At 34.8% G+C, this 13916-nt stretch overlaps 1 protein-coding gene across 7 annotated transcripts in view; it reads left to right on the top strand.

The window, feature by feature from the left end:
• CATSPERT (catsper channel auxiliary subunit tau) overlaps positions 1–13916 on the top strand; it is a 182634-nt gene that overhangs the window by 41703 nt on the left and 127015 nt on the right. For 3 of the 7 annotated variants that reach the window (XM_086719274.1, XM_086719277.1, XM_086719273.1), the window contains exons 2-4: positions 7879–7965; positions 11146–11197; positions 13048–13193. In XM_086719274.1, coding sequence (XP_086575400.1) covers positions 7879–7965; positions 11146–11197; positions 13048–13193 — 285 coding nt within the window. Of the gene's footprint in view, positions 1–6129; positions 6170–7878; positions 7966–11145; positions 11198–11240; positions 11485–13047; positions 13194–13916 lie in introns of those variants that run through there. The other 4 variants (XM_086719276.1, XM_086719278.1, XM_086719275.1 and 1 more) reach the window with 4 other exon arrangements.

The following is a 13916-nucleotide window of genomic DNA, read 5'->3' as shown; positions in this document are numbered from 1 at the left end:
TGGACTGCATTGGATATAACCTACAGTCCAATGTTGATTAAAAGTAGTGAGAGTGAACATTTGTCTTACCAATCTTAGGGGGAAAGCACTTAGTCTTTCGCCATCGAAGTGTGTTGTTAGGTAAGTTCCTTTCTATTCCTAGTTTGTTCAGAGTTTTTATTAAGAATGCATTTTAGGGGCGCCTGGGTGGCGCAGTCGGTTAAGCGTCCGACTTCAGCCAGGTCACGATCTCGCGGTCCGTGAGTTCGAGCCCCGCGTCAGGCTCTGAGCTGATGGCTCAGAGCCTGGAGCCTGTTTCCGATTCTGTGTCTCCCTCTCTCTCTGACCCTCCCCCGTTCATGCTCTGTCTCTCTCTGTCCCAAAAATAAATAAACGTTGAAAAAAAAATTTTTTTTAAAAAGAATGCATTTTAGGGGCTCCTGGGTGGCTTAGTCGGTTGAGTACCCAAATTGATTTTTACTCAGGTCATGATCCCAGGGTCTTGGGATCGAGCCCCGCATCATGCTCTGTGTTGAGCGTGCAGCCTGCTTAAGATTCTCTCAACCTCTGCCCCTCTCCCCAGCTTTCTCTCTCTCAAAAAACAAAAATGCATTTTAGATTTTGTCAAATACATTTTCTGCATCTTTTGAAATGATCGTGTGATTTTTCTTGATTGGACGTATTTATTAATATGGCTTATTACATTAATTGATTTTCAGATGGGAAAATCCCACTCCGTCATAGCACATGGTCCTTTTTTGTCTGTTGCTGGATATGGTTTCCTCATATTTTGTTGAGGATTTTTGCCTCTGTATTCATTAGGGATGGTAATCTGTTGTTTTCTCATCTTGTGATGTCTGTCTGTCTTTGGTATGAACATAAAACTGACCTCATAGAATATCTTGGGAAGTTTCCTTCCTCTACCTCCTCCTCCCACTTTTTTTTCCTGAAAGAGTTTGTGAAAGATTGTTATAATTTCTTCTTTTAAGTATTTGGTAGAATTCACCAGTGAAACAATATGGGCCTGGGTTTTTCTTTTTAGGAAGAGTTTTAACTACAAATTCAATTTCTTGTTATAGGTATTTTCAGTTATTCTTTCTTCTTCTTGGATCAGTTTTGGTAATTTGTGTCTTTCTAGGAATTTTTCCATTTCATCTAAATTGTGTAATTTGTTAGTATAAAATTATTTATGGTTGTAATAGTTTATATTGCCTTATATGGCAATGAACTTTGCAGATGCAATGATTAGGATTTTGATATGGGGAGATTATCTTGGATTGAGTTGGGCCGTAAATGTAATTTGTAATCACATATGTAATCACAAATGTCTTTGTAAGAGAGAAGTAGAGGTATGCTGTTGAGGACATATCTAGTAGCGGAATTTCTAGATCATAATTATATATATGCTCAACTTCAGTACATAATACCAAACAGGTTTTCAAAGAAGATAGACCAATTTATATTCTGTATAAGAATTCTAGTTACTCCACATCCTTGCCACCTGATATTGTCAGTCTCTTTATTTTTAACCATCCAAGAAATGTGTTAATGGTATCTCTTTGTGGTGTTAACTTTTTTCCCCTGATGACTAATGAGGGTGAGTTCCCTTCCAAATGTTTATTAGCCATCATATAAAGTCTTTTGTGAAATACTTATTTTTCTCTTGGATTGTTTGACTTTTTCTTAACTAATTTCTATAAGTTTGTATATATATTCTAATTACAGGCTCTTTGTCAGTTATACTATACATGTTGCAAATATTTTCTCCCAAATATCTTATGTATGACATCTTTTGATAAGCAAAAGTTATTAAATTTAGTGTAGTTTAATGTATCAAACTTTTTTCTTTATGGTTATTGCTCTTTGCATTGTTTTGAAGAGCTTCTTCCTCAGCCGCATGAAAATATTCTCTTGTATTATCTTGTAATTGTTTTTCCTTTGACATTGAGATCAACAGTTCACCTGTAACTGATTTTTTTGTGTGTGGTGTGAGATACAAGTCAGGTTTTCTTTTCTTTTCTCTCTCTCTCACCTCCTTCCTTTTATTCTTGTATTCTTTCTTTCTGTATTTTTTTCATGGTGATTAATACTTGACCTACCTTAGATTGTTTTTTCTCCCCTCTTCTGCAGTACCAACTTTGTCACAAATGAAATACCCATGTGTGGGTCTGTTTCTAGACTCTAATCAGTTTCTTTGGTGCATTTATCTATATTTTTGCTAATGCCTTCAGACATTAAGAAATAATGTCCTTAATTCTTTAATTTTTAAATACTTCATTTTGTTTTTCTTCAAGATAGTTTTGGCTATTCTTGGTCTTCCCATTTCCATTTTAGTTTTTGGAAAATTTCATCAATTTCTTTAGGAAAACTTATTAGGACTTTGATTTTGGTTGCATTGAAACTATAGTTCAGTTTGAAGAGATGAATTATTTTGAGTTGACTCTTGAACAGTATGGGGGTCAGGGACACTGATCCTCATGCAGTTGAAAAATCCATGTATAACTTTTGATTCCCCAAAATTTACTACTAATGTCTACTGTTGACTGGAAGCTTTACTGATAATATAAACAGTTGATTAACACATATTTTGCATGCTAATATTTATTGTGTACTATATTCTTACAATAAAATAAGCTAGAGAAAGGAAAATGTCAAGAAAATCGTAAGAAAATGAAAATACACTTATAGTATTGTATATTGAATATTGTATATTCATATATACATATTCATTCATATAGAATGAATATACATTCATATGTATATGAATGAATATATGAATGAATATATGAATATTCATTCATATATACGTTCATATAGTATTGTATATTGAATATTGTATATTGAATATTCAATTGTATATTGAAAAAAATCATGTATAAATGAACCTATGCAGTTCAAATTTATGTTGTTTGATGACCAACTGTATATATATATTGTGATGCAATATTTACATAGAACATATAAATATATAAGTAATACATAAGCATAACATAGTATTTATATGTTTATATGTAAATATGTATATTATTGTACATAAGTATATGTATCTCAGTATAATATACCTATGTATGTTATACAAATACAATATAATAAAGTAATAAAACTATGCCTTGCTTCTTTATGCTTTTACACTTACTTATTCTGTCTAGGCTTCTCTCCTTGTAGTTCTTAACTATTTTCCTCTTGCGACCCACTTGACATATCATCACTTCTTTCCCTAACACTCTTTCTCCCCACTCCCCTTGTTTGCCAGGTGTTTAGGAGATACCTCTTCTTCTTCTTTTTTTTTTTTAAGTAGGCTTTATTTAAGAAGGTTCCCAGCACAGAACCCAATGTGGGACTTGAACTCATGACCCTGAGATCAAGACCTGAGCTGAGGTCAAGAGTCGGACACTTAACTGACTGAGCCACCCAGGTACCCTGATATACTTCTTAGGCATCCTGTATGGGGCTTGGTACTGGAATCTTACCTCTTGCTCCTCTTCTGCTCCAGGGTTGTGGCCATTAGTATTTGCTAAAAAGTGGACAATCAAATGAAGAACCAAGTATCAGCTTTATCTAAGGCTTTCTGTAATGAGTCTAAATGGGAAACTTAATGGAACTCCTACCTCCATCTCAAATTGAAGGCAGCATGTATGAAATGGAGAAGGTGAACCTGTTTCATTCTTAGCAGACTGTGCCTAGTTGAAATATGCATAGAAACTGCAGCTTAAAGCCCCCTGAAGTCAAATTTAGGAAAGTGAGACAAATTATGGGCATTTAGATGTGACTCTGTATCAGTATATACAATCTTATCAGTAAAAAACATGTGAACATCTGTCACCAGTGGTTGCATATTTATTTATATATTACATAAATGTGCTGTAATTTACTATGTAAAATCTACAATATACAAAAAATTAAAAATGATAACCAATATTTCTAAAAATGATTTCCATTTTATTATTAGTGGTACAGAATTCAATAAGCATTACTATTTTGAAAAGCATGATTTAGTATTTGTGATGTAGTGATTTGAAGGTCCGGTGCTAAGGCAAATTTATATCAGTATATTGTTTTTAATGCTATTATATTTGAAAAAGATACTTTCAAAGATTCGAAATTTCAAGTGGAAGAGGTGCATCTTGGTTGTGCTTATTAGTAAACCACATTACTCCTTTTTCTTTTTCTTTTTAAATATTTATTTATTTAAGCAATCTCTACACCCAGTGTGGGGCTTGAACTCACAACCCCAAGATCAAGAGCTGCATGCTCTTCTGACTGAGCCAGCCAGGCACCCCCACATTCTCATTTTTCATTTTTATTATGCGAAGTTTTTAGTACAGATTTTATCAGTAAAATGTTATCTTTTCTGAGTAATTAGTTCTGGGAAACTAATTGGAAGGCATTCCATTTTTTTATATTTAAAAGGAAAAATGGTCTAATCTGCTCAAACCCTTTTTTTGTGAGATTTTTTAAACAAACGAGGAAATTGTTTCTAAGTTTTTAAAGTGTGATACCTTGAGCTTGTAGGGATCATAGCACATTTGCACACACACAAAATTACATTAGATGAAAATATTTCCAATAGTTTTCAAAATATTCTCCACATTAGTTCATTTCAAAAAGATAGTTATTTTGATACTCATTAAAACGTAACTACCCTATTCTGAAAAGACAGATTAAGAAATACATATTTTAAAACATTTGCTAGTTTACATACTGCTGATAAATCTTTGTCATTACAAAAAAGTTTATATGGAACATTTGTCTTTTTGTAAAACCAAAGTACACGGTAAGTCTTTATGTTTGCCAACTTTTAAAAATATTTTGCCATGAAATTTTTTATGATCAGCTCTTGTCTATTTGTAAAGCACACTGAATATGTTACTTAAGGTAGTGTGAATTGGTCAATACACTTAACTGGCAAATGAAATATCCAGAACTCATGAAGGCAATGATATGCGCCTCTCTCAACATCAAACTCACACTTTGCCTCAGAATATTTGTCTACTGCTTATAGTCAGTTATATATGCTTACTTTATGGTTAAAGAAAATTGTTAAATTCTAATATTTTTTTTCCATACTCTAGGGGATAATCCCTGGGCTCTGCTGTGAATGTCATTGTTTCATGGGAACAGAACCACAGAGGGTGAAAGAGAGTCATTGCTCCTGAGCTTGGGCGGGGAAAAGAGGACTTAAATATTTTATAGAGTTAATAATTCCAGGCACTTGTAGTTTGCACAATGAATGGGAGGGTCTGACCAATCAAATTAAGTTATTCTTTTTCCCACGTAGGAGATCTGGGTTCAATAAAGAAAAAATAAAGATAAAATTCTGTTTTTTCAGCAATTGTTTTTCTTTTTTTATGAAATGGAAGGCATCTAGGTTTTTAAAAAAAATTTTTTTTAATGTTTGTTTATTTTTGACAGAGGGAGAGAGAGAGAGAGAGAGAGAGAGAGCGAGCATGAGTGGGGGAGGGGCAGAGAGAGAGGGAGACACAGAATTGGAAAACAGGGTCCAGGCTCTGAGCGATCAGCAGAGCCCGACGCGGGGCTCGAACTCACAGACCGCAAGATCATGACCTGAGCTGAAGTCGGATGCTCAACCAACTGAGCCACCCAGGCGCCCCCAGCAATTGTTATTCTTATAGAGAAGCAATAATTGTTTTCTTCACTTATCTCTCTTAAACTCCAGGCTGAACTTATTAAAGGCAAGAACACTTCAAAGGAGAATCAGCACAGTGCCAGGCATATAGTTATGCCAGCACATTAGTAAATGTTAATTAACGTAAGGACATTAATTAAGGTTTCCATTAGGACTAGGAAGTAGAAATATATGGGGGAAAAGGTAAGTGTGTAGGCTGGTGGGTTTTCAAAGAAAACTAGAACGGAGGAGAGTAGTCAAAAAAGTCACTGGGGATGAAATACAGAGAACAATGTGAGTGAATGTACAGAGGTATTGCAAGAGACTTTTATTCAAGGGGCTTTGAATAAGGGGCCTTTCATAGTGGAAGGCATAGTGGAATTAACTGAAATAAAAATTCTCTGCAGGTTCAGGAGAAATTCTAGGTGGTATAAGTAGGCCTTATGAGACTAGTCTTCAGAACTTTTACTCAAGATTCTGATGGAATTTTGGCAAAGAATTGTTTTGCTTGTGTTGCTGTCACTGAAGACAACTCTGCTCAGATGAGGAAGGAAAAGTAAAGAGGTAGTGATCTGAGGGGCAAGGCAATATTTTTGCCACATAATTAAGGATAAATTGAGACTCAGTATTCTAAAGGAATTACTCCCCCTCCCCAATTATTTTGTATTTATTAAAAACCACATTCAAAGTAGACTTCCATAATAAGAGGGTCCATAGAAAGTTGAGAGTCCACATTAAATACACATGTAATGTACCACAGTTTGATAGTTTTGTTACAACATAGTGGTTGTCACTCAGTTATCTTAAACTACAAATTATACAAATACATAAAAATCATATATGTAAAGTCCATTAAACCAGTCAGATGCAGCGATGGTAATGATAGCAAAATGATCTAAGACCTATACAACAAGTTTTTTCAGTACAACCAAAGCGTTTGTTATTTACTTTGAAGCAAAAATTTCAACATAACTAGGGATTTATTATATACATCAAAAACAGAACAATTCTTAAAAAGGCACATACAGGGGCGCCTGGGTGGCGCAGTCGGTTAAGCGTCCGACTTCAGCCAGGTCACGATCTCGCGGTCCGTGGGTTCGAGCCCCGCGTCGGGCTCTGGGCTGATGGCTCAGAGCCTGGAGCCTGTTTCCGATTCTGTGTCTCCCTCTCTCTCTGCCCCTCCCCCGTTCATGCTGTGTCTCTCTCTGTCCCAAAAATAAATAAATGTTGAAAAAAAAATTAAAAAAAAAAAGGCACATACCAACAGACTCCTGGGAAGTTAATGTTTATAAGTAAGGCCATATTGATTCAAGTTAGCAAAAGTTGGGGATAAATACAATTCTCCTTTTCAGGTTAGGTTTTTAGTAGGTTTTTCCCTAGTTCCTTTGCCTTTCCCCTCCATTCACTTTAATGCTCTTTCTCTTTTAAAATCTAGGGGCGCCTGGGTGGCGCAGTCGGTTAAGCGTCCGACTTCAGCCAGGTCACTATCTCGTGGTCTGTGAGTTCGAGCCCCGCGTCGGGCTCTGGGCTGATGGCTCAGAGCCTGGAGCCTGTTTCCGATTCTGTGTCTCCCTCTCTCTCTGCCCCTTCCCCGTTCATGCTCTGTCTCTCTCTGTCCCAAAAATAAATAAATGTTGAAAAAAAAATTAAAAAAAAATAAATAAAAATAAAATCTATACTAAAATGTCTTGAAATTTTTAAAAGCTAACCATCATGTGTAGTGACCAGAGCCCTTAAGAACAAAGTTAAATTCAACCCACAAATATTAGTTAGTGAAATTACTCTGGAGGAAATCACAACTAAGAACCAAAGCCATTTGTCCATTGCTCCATTCCTATGTACCTACTATTCCAAAGGATTAAATTCCAATTCCTTCAGTGGCTGATGAACTGGGTGAATATTGGGATAACTTACTTGCAAGCACGATCACTGTCCTCTGTGGGATATGGTCTCAAGTCCACGTCAGATTGAGACTAAGATGTGGTAATGATGGTCAGTTTTAGTTAGCAAGGAGAGTTCATTATTCATGGTATCATACACTTCTTTCCTCTCTCATGACTCCTTTAATGATCTTATATTTAATTGTTTACATTTTGCTTCTCTGTTAATTTATTGATAAACTTATTGAGGGTAGGGATGAGTTTTCTAGTTATAGTCTACTGCCTAGACTAATACCTGATAAATACTAGATACTCAAAATATTTGTTGAAGTAAACTTTTATCTAGCTTTTCTTTGCCTCCTAAAGTCTTATATTAATTTATTTACATTGTAGATGCTGAGAAAAACTCTTAGAGGGTCTGAAAGTGAAGAACTGGAAGTAACACCTCAAGTGCCAACTTTGGTACCATTTGGGGATGTGGTATGTGTGACTAATCCTTCGTAAACCTGTACAAATTATTTCTTATTTTATGTGAAGACTAGTTAACATTTATTATTTCATTATCAAAAAGTATATGAAGAAAATATTTCTGGTAACATATTTGTGAATTTTTCATTTTTTCATTGAGTTAGAAAAGCATTCTAATCACTGAAATTAGGGAAAACAGCTTGATTCACAGGCAAAAAAATGTTTTCTAATTCAAAAACTGAATTCCCAAACTCTAGGTACATCAGAGTCACCTAGGATACTTATTCAAAACATTGATTCTTGGCCCCCTCTTAAAATCTGCTAACTTGGAATCTGAGAATGGGGCCTAAGAATCAGTATTTTTATGGTGCTTGTCAAGTGATTATATTGTCAGATTTAGGAGCCTTTGAGCTACAATTTGAAAATTGACTCCACACCTCTCCCTCATCCCCAAAATAGTAAGTCCCAGGAGCAAAAGGGAAACACGCTCATGAATTATACATATACACACAAGCACACAGGTAGGATCTAATGTCTGCGCTGAGAAGTAGAAAAATCTGTTTTTTCTTTTGGGTGCTATGGAGTATAGGACATGAGGATCTATGTATATTTAGAACTAGCAAATGTGGAATTCTTTTACAGCCGTCTTTATTTGTGAACATCATTAGAATAGTTAATGGGTATGAAGTGAGAGTTTCTCTCATCTCTCTTCTCTAGATCCTATCATATACTGTACATTTTTTTGATTAAAAATATATGATGAATTTAACACCACGTTTTTTTGGGAGAAAAAGTAAGACTGTATTAATATATACTTTTTTCTTTTTCTTTTTCTTTTACAAAATGAGCATTTATCCATGTAATTATATAGCACTTTCCTACATCACAATGAAAGTTGGAGTATAAGCCTTCACTGTCCAAATCTAAACTTAGAAAAAGACTCTTTGAAATGCCTTTGGGCTGTAAGCATGTCCATTATTGTTGACATAGTCACTTCCGTAATCCATACTCTTGAATAGGACTTCTACATTTCTTTTGAACTGGTATTTTGATTTCATTCACACTTCCTAACTTTGTAGTTTGTATTTGCCTTATTTGAATTACATATTGCTAGACATTAATAAACTTCTCTTAAAAGTCAGTTGGAAATATCTGACAGATGTTTGGCATGTGATAGCTCCTCTCAGTGTAGGATTTGTCACATCACTTTCTTTTTGAAAGTGACTCAAAAGTGACTCTGTGACTCATTCTGAGGTATTTGGCAAGGTTTGTACATGTGTCTGCAATGATAATTATATCAAAACACTCTATTCCTCATTCTGATAGATCCCTTTTTCAGAAAAAATGGTGAAAAAGCTATCTTAAAATTGGGCACATAAAGTGCTTTAGTGAACACCCTTCTTGTTGCTTTACTGTTCTAATGTGTGTTGGGGGTTGGGTGAAAGTGTTGACATGGTTAGTGCTTTGACCCACAGATGGGTCTCAAAATCTGTGGCAACATATGTTACCCATAGCCTGTCAATGGGCATTATTATATTTTTGCCTGTTAAATATTTTTCTGTACTTGAATAGAATTTTTTCTTTTTTATGGTTCTGTTATGTAAAAGTATGAAGAACTATTGAAATATAAAGAAAGTTAGGGTAGTTGTTCATGGCTTCTTGTTGAAACACTTGGCAGGCAAGCAATGACTTATGGCAGAATGTTAAAGCGTAGATTTATACAATCTAGAATTGTAGCTATACTTGCCTGTTTTACCTACTTCATGTATAACTCCAGTTTTAAGAAATAAAAACAGTTTGGGGCGCCAGGGTGGCTCAGTTGGTTAAGCATCCAACTTCAACTTCATGATCTCACAGTTCGTGAGTTTGAGCCCCGCATTGCACTCTTTGCTAACAGCGTGGAGCCTGGAGCCTTCTTCTGATTCTGTATCTCCCTCTCTCTCTGCCCCTCCCCTGCTCACACTCTGTCTCTCTCTCCCTTCTAAATAAATAAACATTAAAAATTTTAAGAAAAAAAAATTCGTGGGGCGCCTGGGTGGCGCAGTCGGTTAAGCATCCGACTTCAGCCAGGTCACGATCTCGCGGTCCGGGAGTTCGAGCCCCGCGTCAGGCTCTGGGCTGATGGCTCAGAGCCTGGAGCCTGTTTCCGATTCTGTGTCTCCCTCTCTCTCTGCCCCTTCCCCGTTCATGCTCTGTCTCTCTCTGTCCCAAAAATAAATAAACGTTGAAAAAAAAAAATTTAAAAAAAAATTCGTGGGATCACCTATGGAAGTACCATTTAAAATCCCACCTAGATTGTGTAATACGCATTATACCCCTTTGCATAGGAAAACTTTGAATTTTCCCTTTAAAATAACATTTCATATCTATGTTTCCTTAAGAAGTAGACCACAGTATTATCTTCTCAGGATTTCATCATTCACATACTGTAGTCTTCTAATTAAATATTGAATGCTAATTTTTTTTCTGTATTGTTTTAAAGCCATTCCGAATCCTTAAAATTACTTATATACATTTAAAAATACCATTGGGCCATATATTTTGTTTCACAGTGTTTAATATAATATTGCAGTTGTTTTTACTTGGTTTTTAAGACCTAACATGGATAAATGTATTCAGCTAATAATACATAACAGTATTCAAAAATTCCTGTATTCACTTTATATTTGGTTTCATGCTTAAACACAAGATAGAATTTTCTTTAACATTTAGAAACACCTTGTACAAGAGAAAATGAATGTTTCAGAGCCCTTGGCACAGTATAGTGGATGAATGATTGTTGAATGAATAAAGTGGTTTTAGGATACTAGATAAAAAAGCTTATCTGAAGCAAGGCATATTTCTTCTTATTATATGCAAGATGCTACATTTTGTCAGTTTTCACCTAATATAAAATAACAATGATTCGAAGAGTAATGGTTGGATTTAAGTTAATAATGATCCTCTTTTTTTTTTCTTCTTTGTGTTCATTTTAGTTTTGCTTTGCATAAATCCTGCCTATATTTCTTCTGTATTTCTGTTTTCTGGTGTTTTCCACTAAATAGATATTTCTAATGAGAAACAATATTTTTTTTTTAGAAAAACTAGCAAAGAGGAGCTTTTAAAAATATATATGGTTTGGTTTAGAGTAAAATGGAAAAAAGTTAACTTTTAAAAACTCATGTGCTATGTTTTTATTTTGATTGTTTTTAGGTTGGCTGCCTCGCTATTCATGTAAAGAACTGCAGACATTTCACGCCTAAGAGTATCCTTTCTTTTGATTTAAGAAACATAGCATGATCATGCATCTGTTTCAGTTAAAGATTGCTATATTACACAACACTCCAAGACTTAGTGGCTTAAAACATTAACTATTTTATTATCAATCACTATGTGCATTCACTAGGTGGCAATTCTGCTTCACATTACACAGCAGGTGCTGCAGTCATCTGGCAGTTCAGAAGGGCTGGAATATCTAAAATGGCTCATTTACATGTTTGGTGCTTTAGTGAAGATTCCTGGAAGACTGAACTTAGCTGGAAAGCTGAAATGGTTAGACCTTTCTCTCTTTCCATGGAGTCCCAAGGGCTTGTCTTTTCATCATATGTTTTTTCTGCATTAATTTTGATTTTTAAAAAATATTACCTTGGGGCGCCTGGGTGGCGCAGTCGGTTAAGCGTCCGACTTCAGCCAGGTCACGATCTCGCGCTCCGTGAGTTCGAGCCCCGCGTCGGGCTCTGGGCTGATGGCTCAGAGCCTGGAGCCTGTTTCCGATTCTGTGTCTCCCTCTCTCTCTGCCCCTCCCCCGTTCATGCTCTGTCTCTCTCTGTCCCAAAAATAAATTAAAAAAAAAAAAAAACGTTGAAAAAAAAATTTAAAAAAAATAAAAAATATTACCTTAATATATTATTTTGATTACTAAAGTTTTTGGTGTCCCCTTAAATTTTGGACCCTGACTGATGCCTCTCTTACTCTGTCCTAGACTCAGCCCTGGTCATGTCCACTGCATTTTATTTTTATTTTTATTTATTTTTATTTATTTTTTTAATATATGAAATTTATTGTCAAATTTGTTTCCATACAACACCCAGTGCTCATCCCAAAAGGTGCCCTCCTCAATACCCATCACCCACCCTCCCCTCCCTCCCACCCCCATCAACCCTCCACTGCATTTTATTTTTTTATTTTTTATTATTTTTTTTCCACTGCATTTTAAAGTAGTCACAGGGCCAGACTGAAGAGTAGAGGAAAATAATCTCCACTTTTTGATGTGCAAAGTGACAAAAAAGCTTTTCAGCTATCTGTAATCCACCTCAATCACCATATAAGTTAAAGGAGAATTATATATCTTAGATGATAATACTAATTATTTCTAAGGAATAATTGTGCTGTTTAAACATTGTTTAAAGGATTTAATTTATCTTGGTGCCTTTACTTAAATGGATTTCTCATTATTAGATTTATCATGACATAAAACCAGTCTTGTTATGAAGAGTTTGTGTTTGTCTTTTATGTAAAAGTTATTGAAGAGAATTCTATACAAAGAGATTTTAAAATAAAATTAATTAAATCATAAAAACAAAATTGTTTTAATTTATGGAGTGCTATGAAAAATAAAAATATTGTATAGTTTTAATAAGTATATAGTGAAATGAATGGGAGAATAGAAAACTGCTTTAAATTTTGTTGTCTTAATGTTAAAAATAAATTACTCTCAAGTGACTTTTCTGAATTTTTGAATTTCTACATAATTATGCTTAGAGAAGTTTTTAACTATATATTTCAAATGTTTAATCACCTTAATAACATATAGAAACATTTGCAAAAAATTATAATGGAAATGTGAGGATAGAAATATAAACGACTAGTATATTAGAAATATTAGAAAATATTAGAAGTGACTAAAGAATAAGCAATCTTCCTATTTGTGCCTACTATTGATGGGCAGAAATACTATTTTTAAAGACTTTTAAAATTGTTTAATATGCTCTACAATTATCCTATTTATTTGCTTAATTCTTAGGTTTCATCTGAATTGTTTAATGAATTAATTATATAATGTGTTATTGTACCATTGCAATATAATTTGCTTCCTAAATATCTGTGTATTTTCAGTTGGTTTACAATATTACAGTAATTTGTTCATTCGCATCTCTATAAACAACATTGTAAAATGTACAAAAATGTGTAGCTTGCTACCCCAAAGTGATGAGAAGAACACTATAATTAAGTTTGATGTCATAAAGTATTTTTCCATACAGGTAATGTTAAAGTTCTCTTCTAGATATAAAATTGCCTTTTTACAGCTTCAAATAATTTACACTAATTATGTTCTTTTTTTTAGGGGATGAGAAAGAAGCAAATGCAGTGTCTTTTTATTGGATATTTTACAGTATTCTATTTATATACCATGGGCTATATTGGTGTTTTTTAAAGAAACAACTTACTGGAAAATTCATGATCTTGAGGTCTTCTTCCCTAAGATCTTAACTGTCTGAGGTTCTGAGTGTTTATCACACGTGCATTTTTCTCTGTCTTGCTCTTCTCCTCTCATCTACCCTCTTCTACCCGGTCTTAGCTTGGGCTGAAATAACAAATTACCATAGATATGGTGGCCTAAACAACAGTCATTCATTTCTCACCTTTCTGGAGGCTGGGAAGTTCAAGATGAGGGTGCTGGCAGATCTGGGGTCTGGTGAGAGCCTGCTTTCTGATTCCCTGATGGCCATCTTCTCATTATATAGTGACATGGCAGAGGGAACAGAGAGATTTTTATGTCTCTTAGAAGGGCACTAATCCAATTCATGAGGGCTCCACCCTTATGACCTAATTGCCTCTCCTACACCCCACCTACAAATACCATCACACTGGGGAGAAGGCTTCAACATATGAATTTTGAGAGGATGCAAATGTTCAGTCCAGAGAGTACCTTTTTTTAAAATTTCCCTCTCTCCTTTCTTCTTATGTAAACCCTAATTGTTTTT

Source organism: Puma concolor, chromosome C1, assembly GCF_028749965.1.
Source record: "Puma concolor isolate L17-30 chromosome C1, mPumCon1.1.hap2, whole genome shotgun sequence".
NCBI classification, from domain to species: Eukaryota; Metazoa; Chordata; class Mammalia; order Carnivora; family Felidae; genus Puma; species Puma concolor.
The sequence above is the reverse complement of the archived record's forward strand: the minus strand, read 5'-3'. Positions and strand labels throughout refer to the sequence as shown.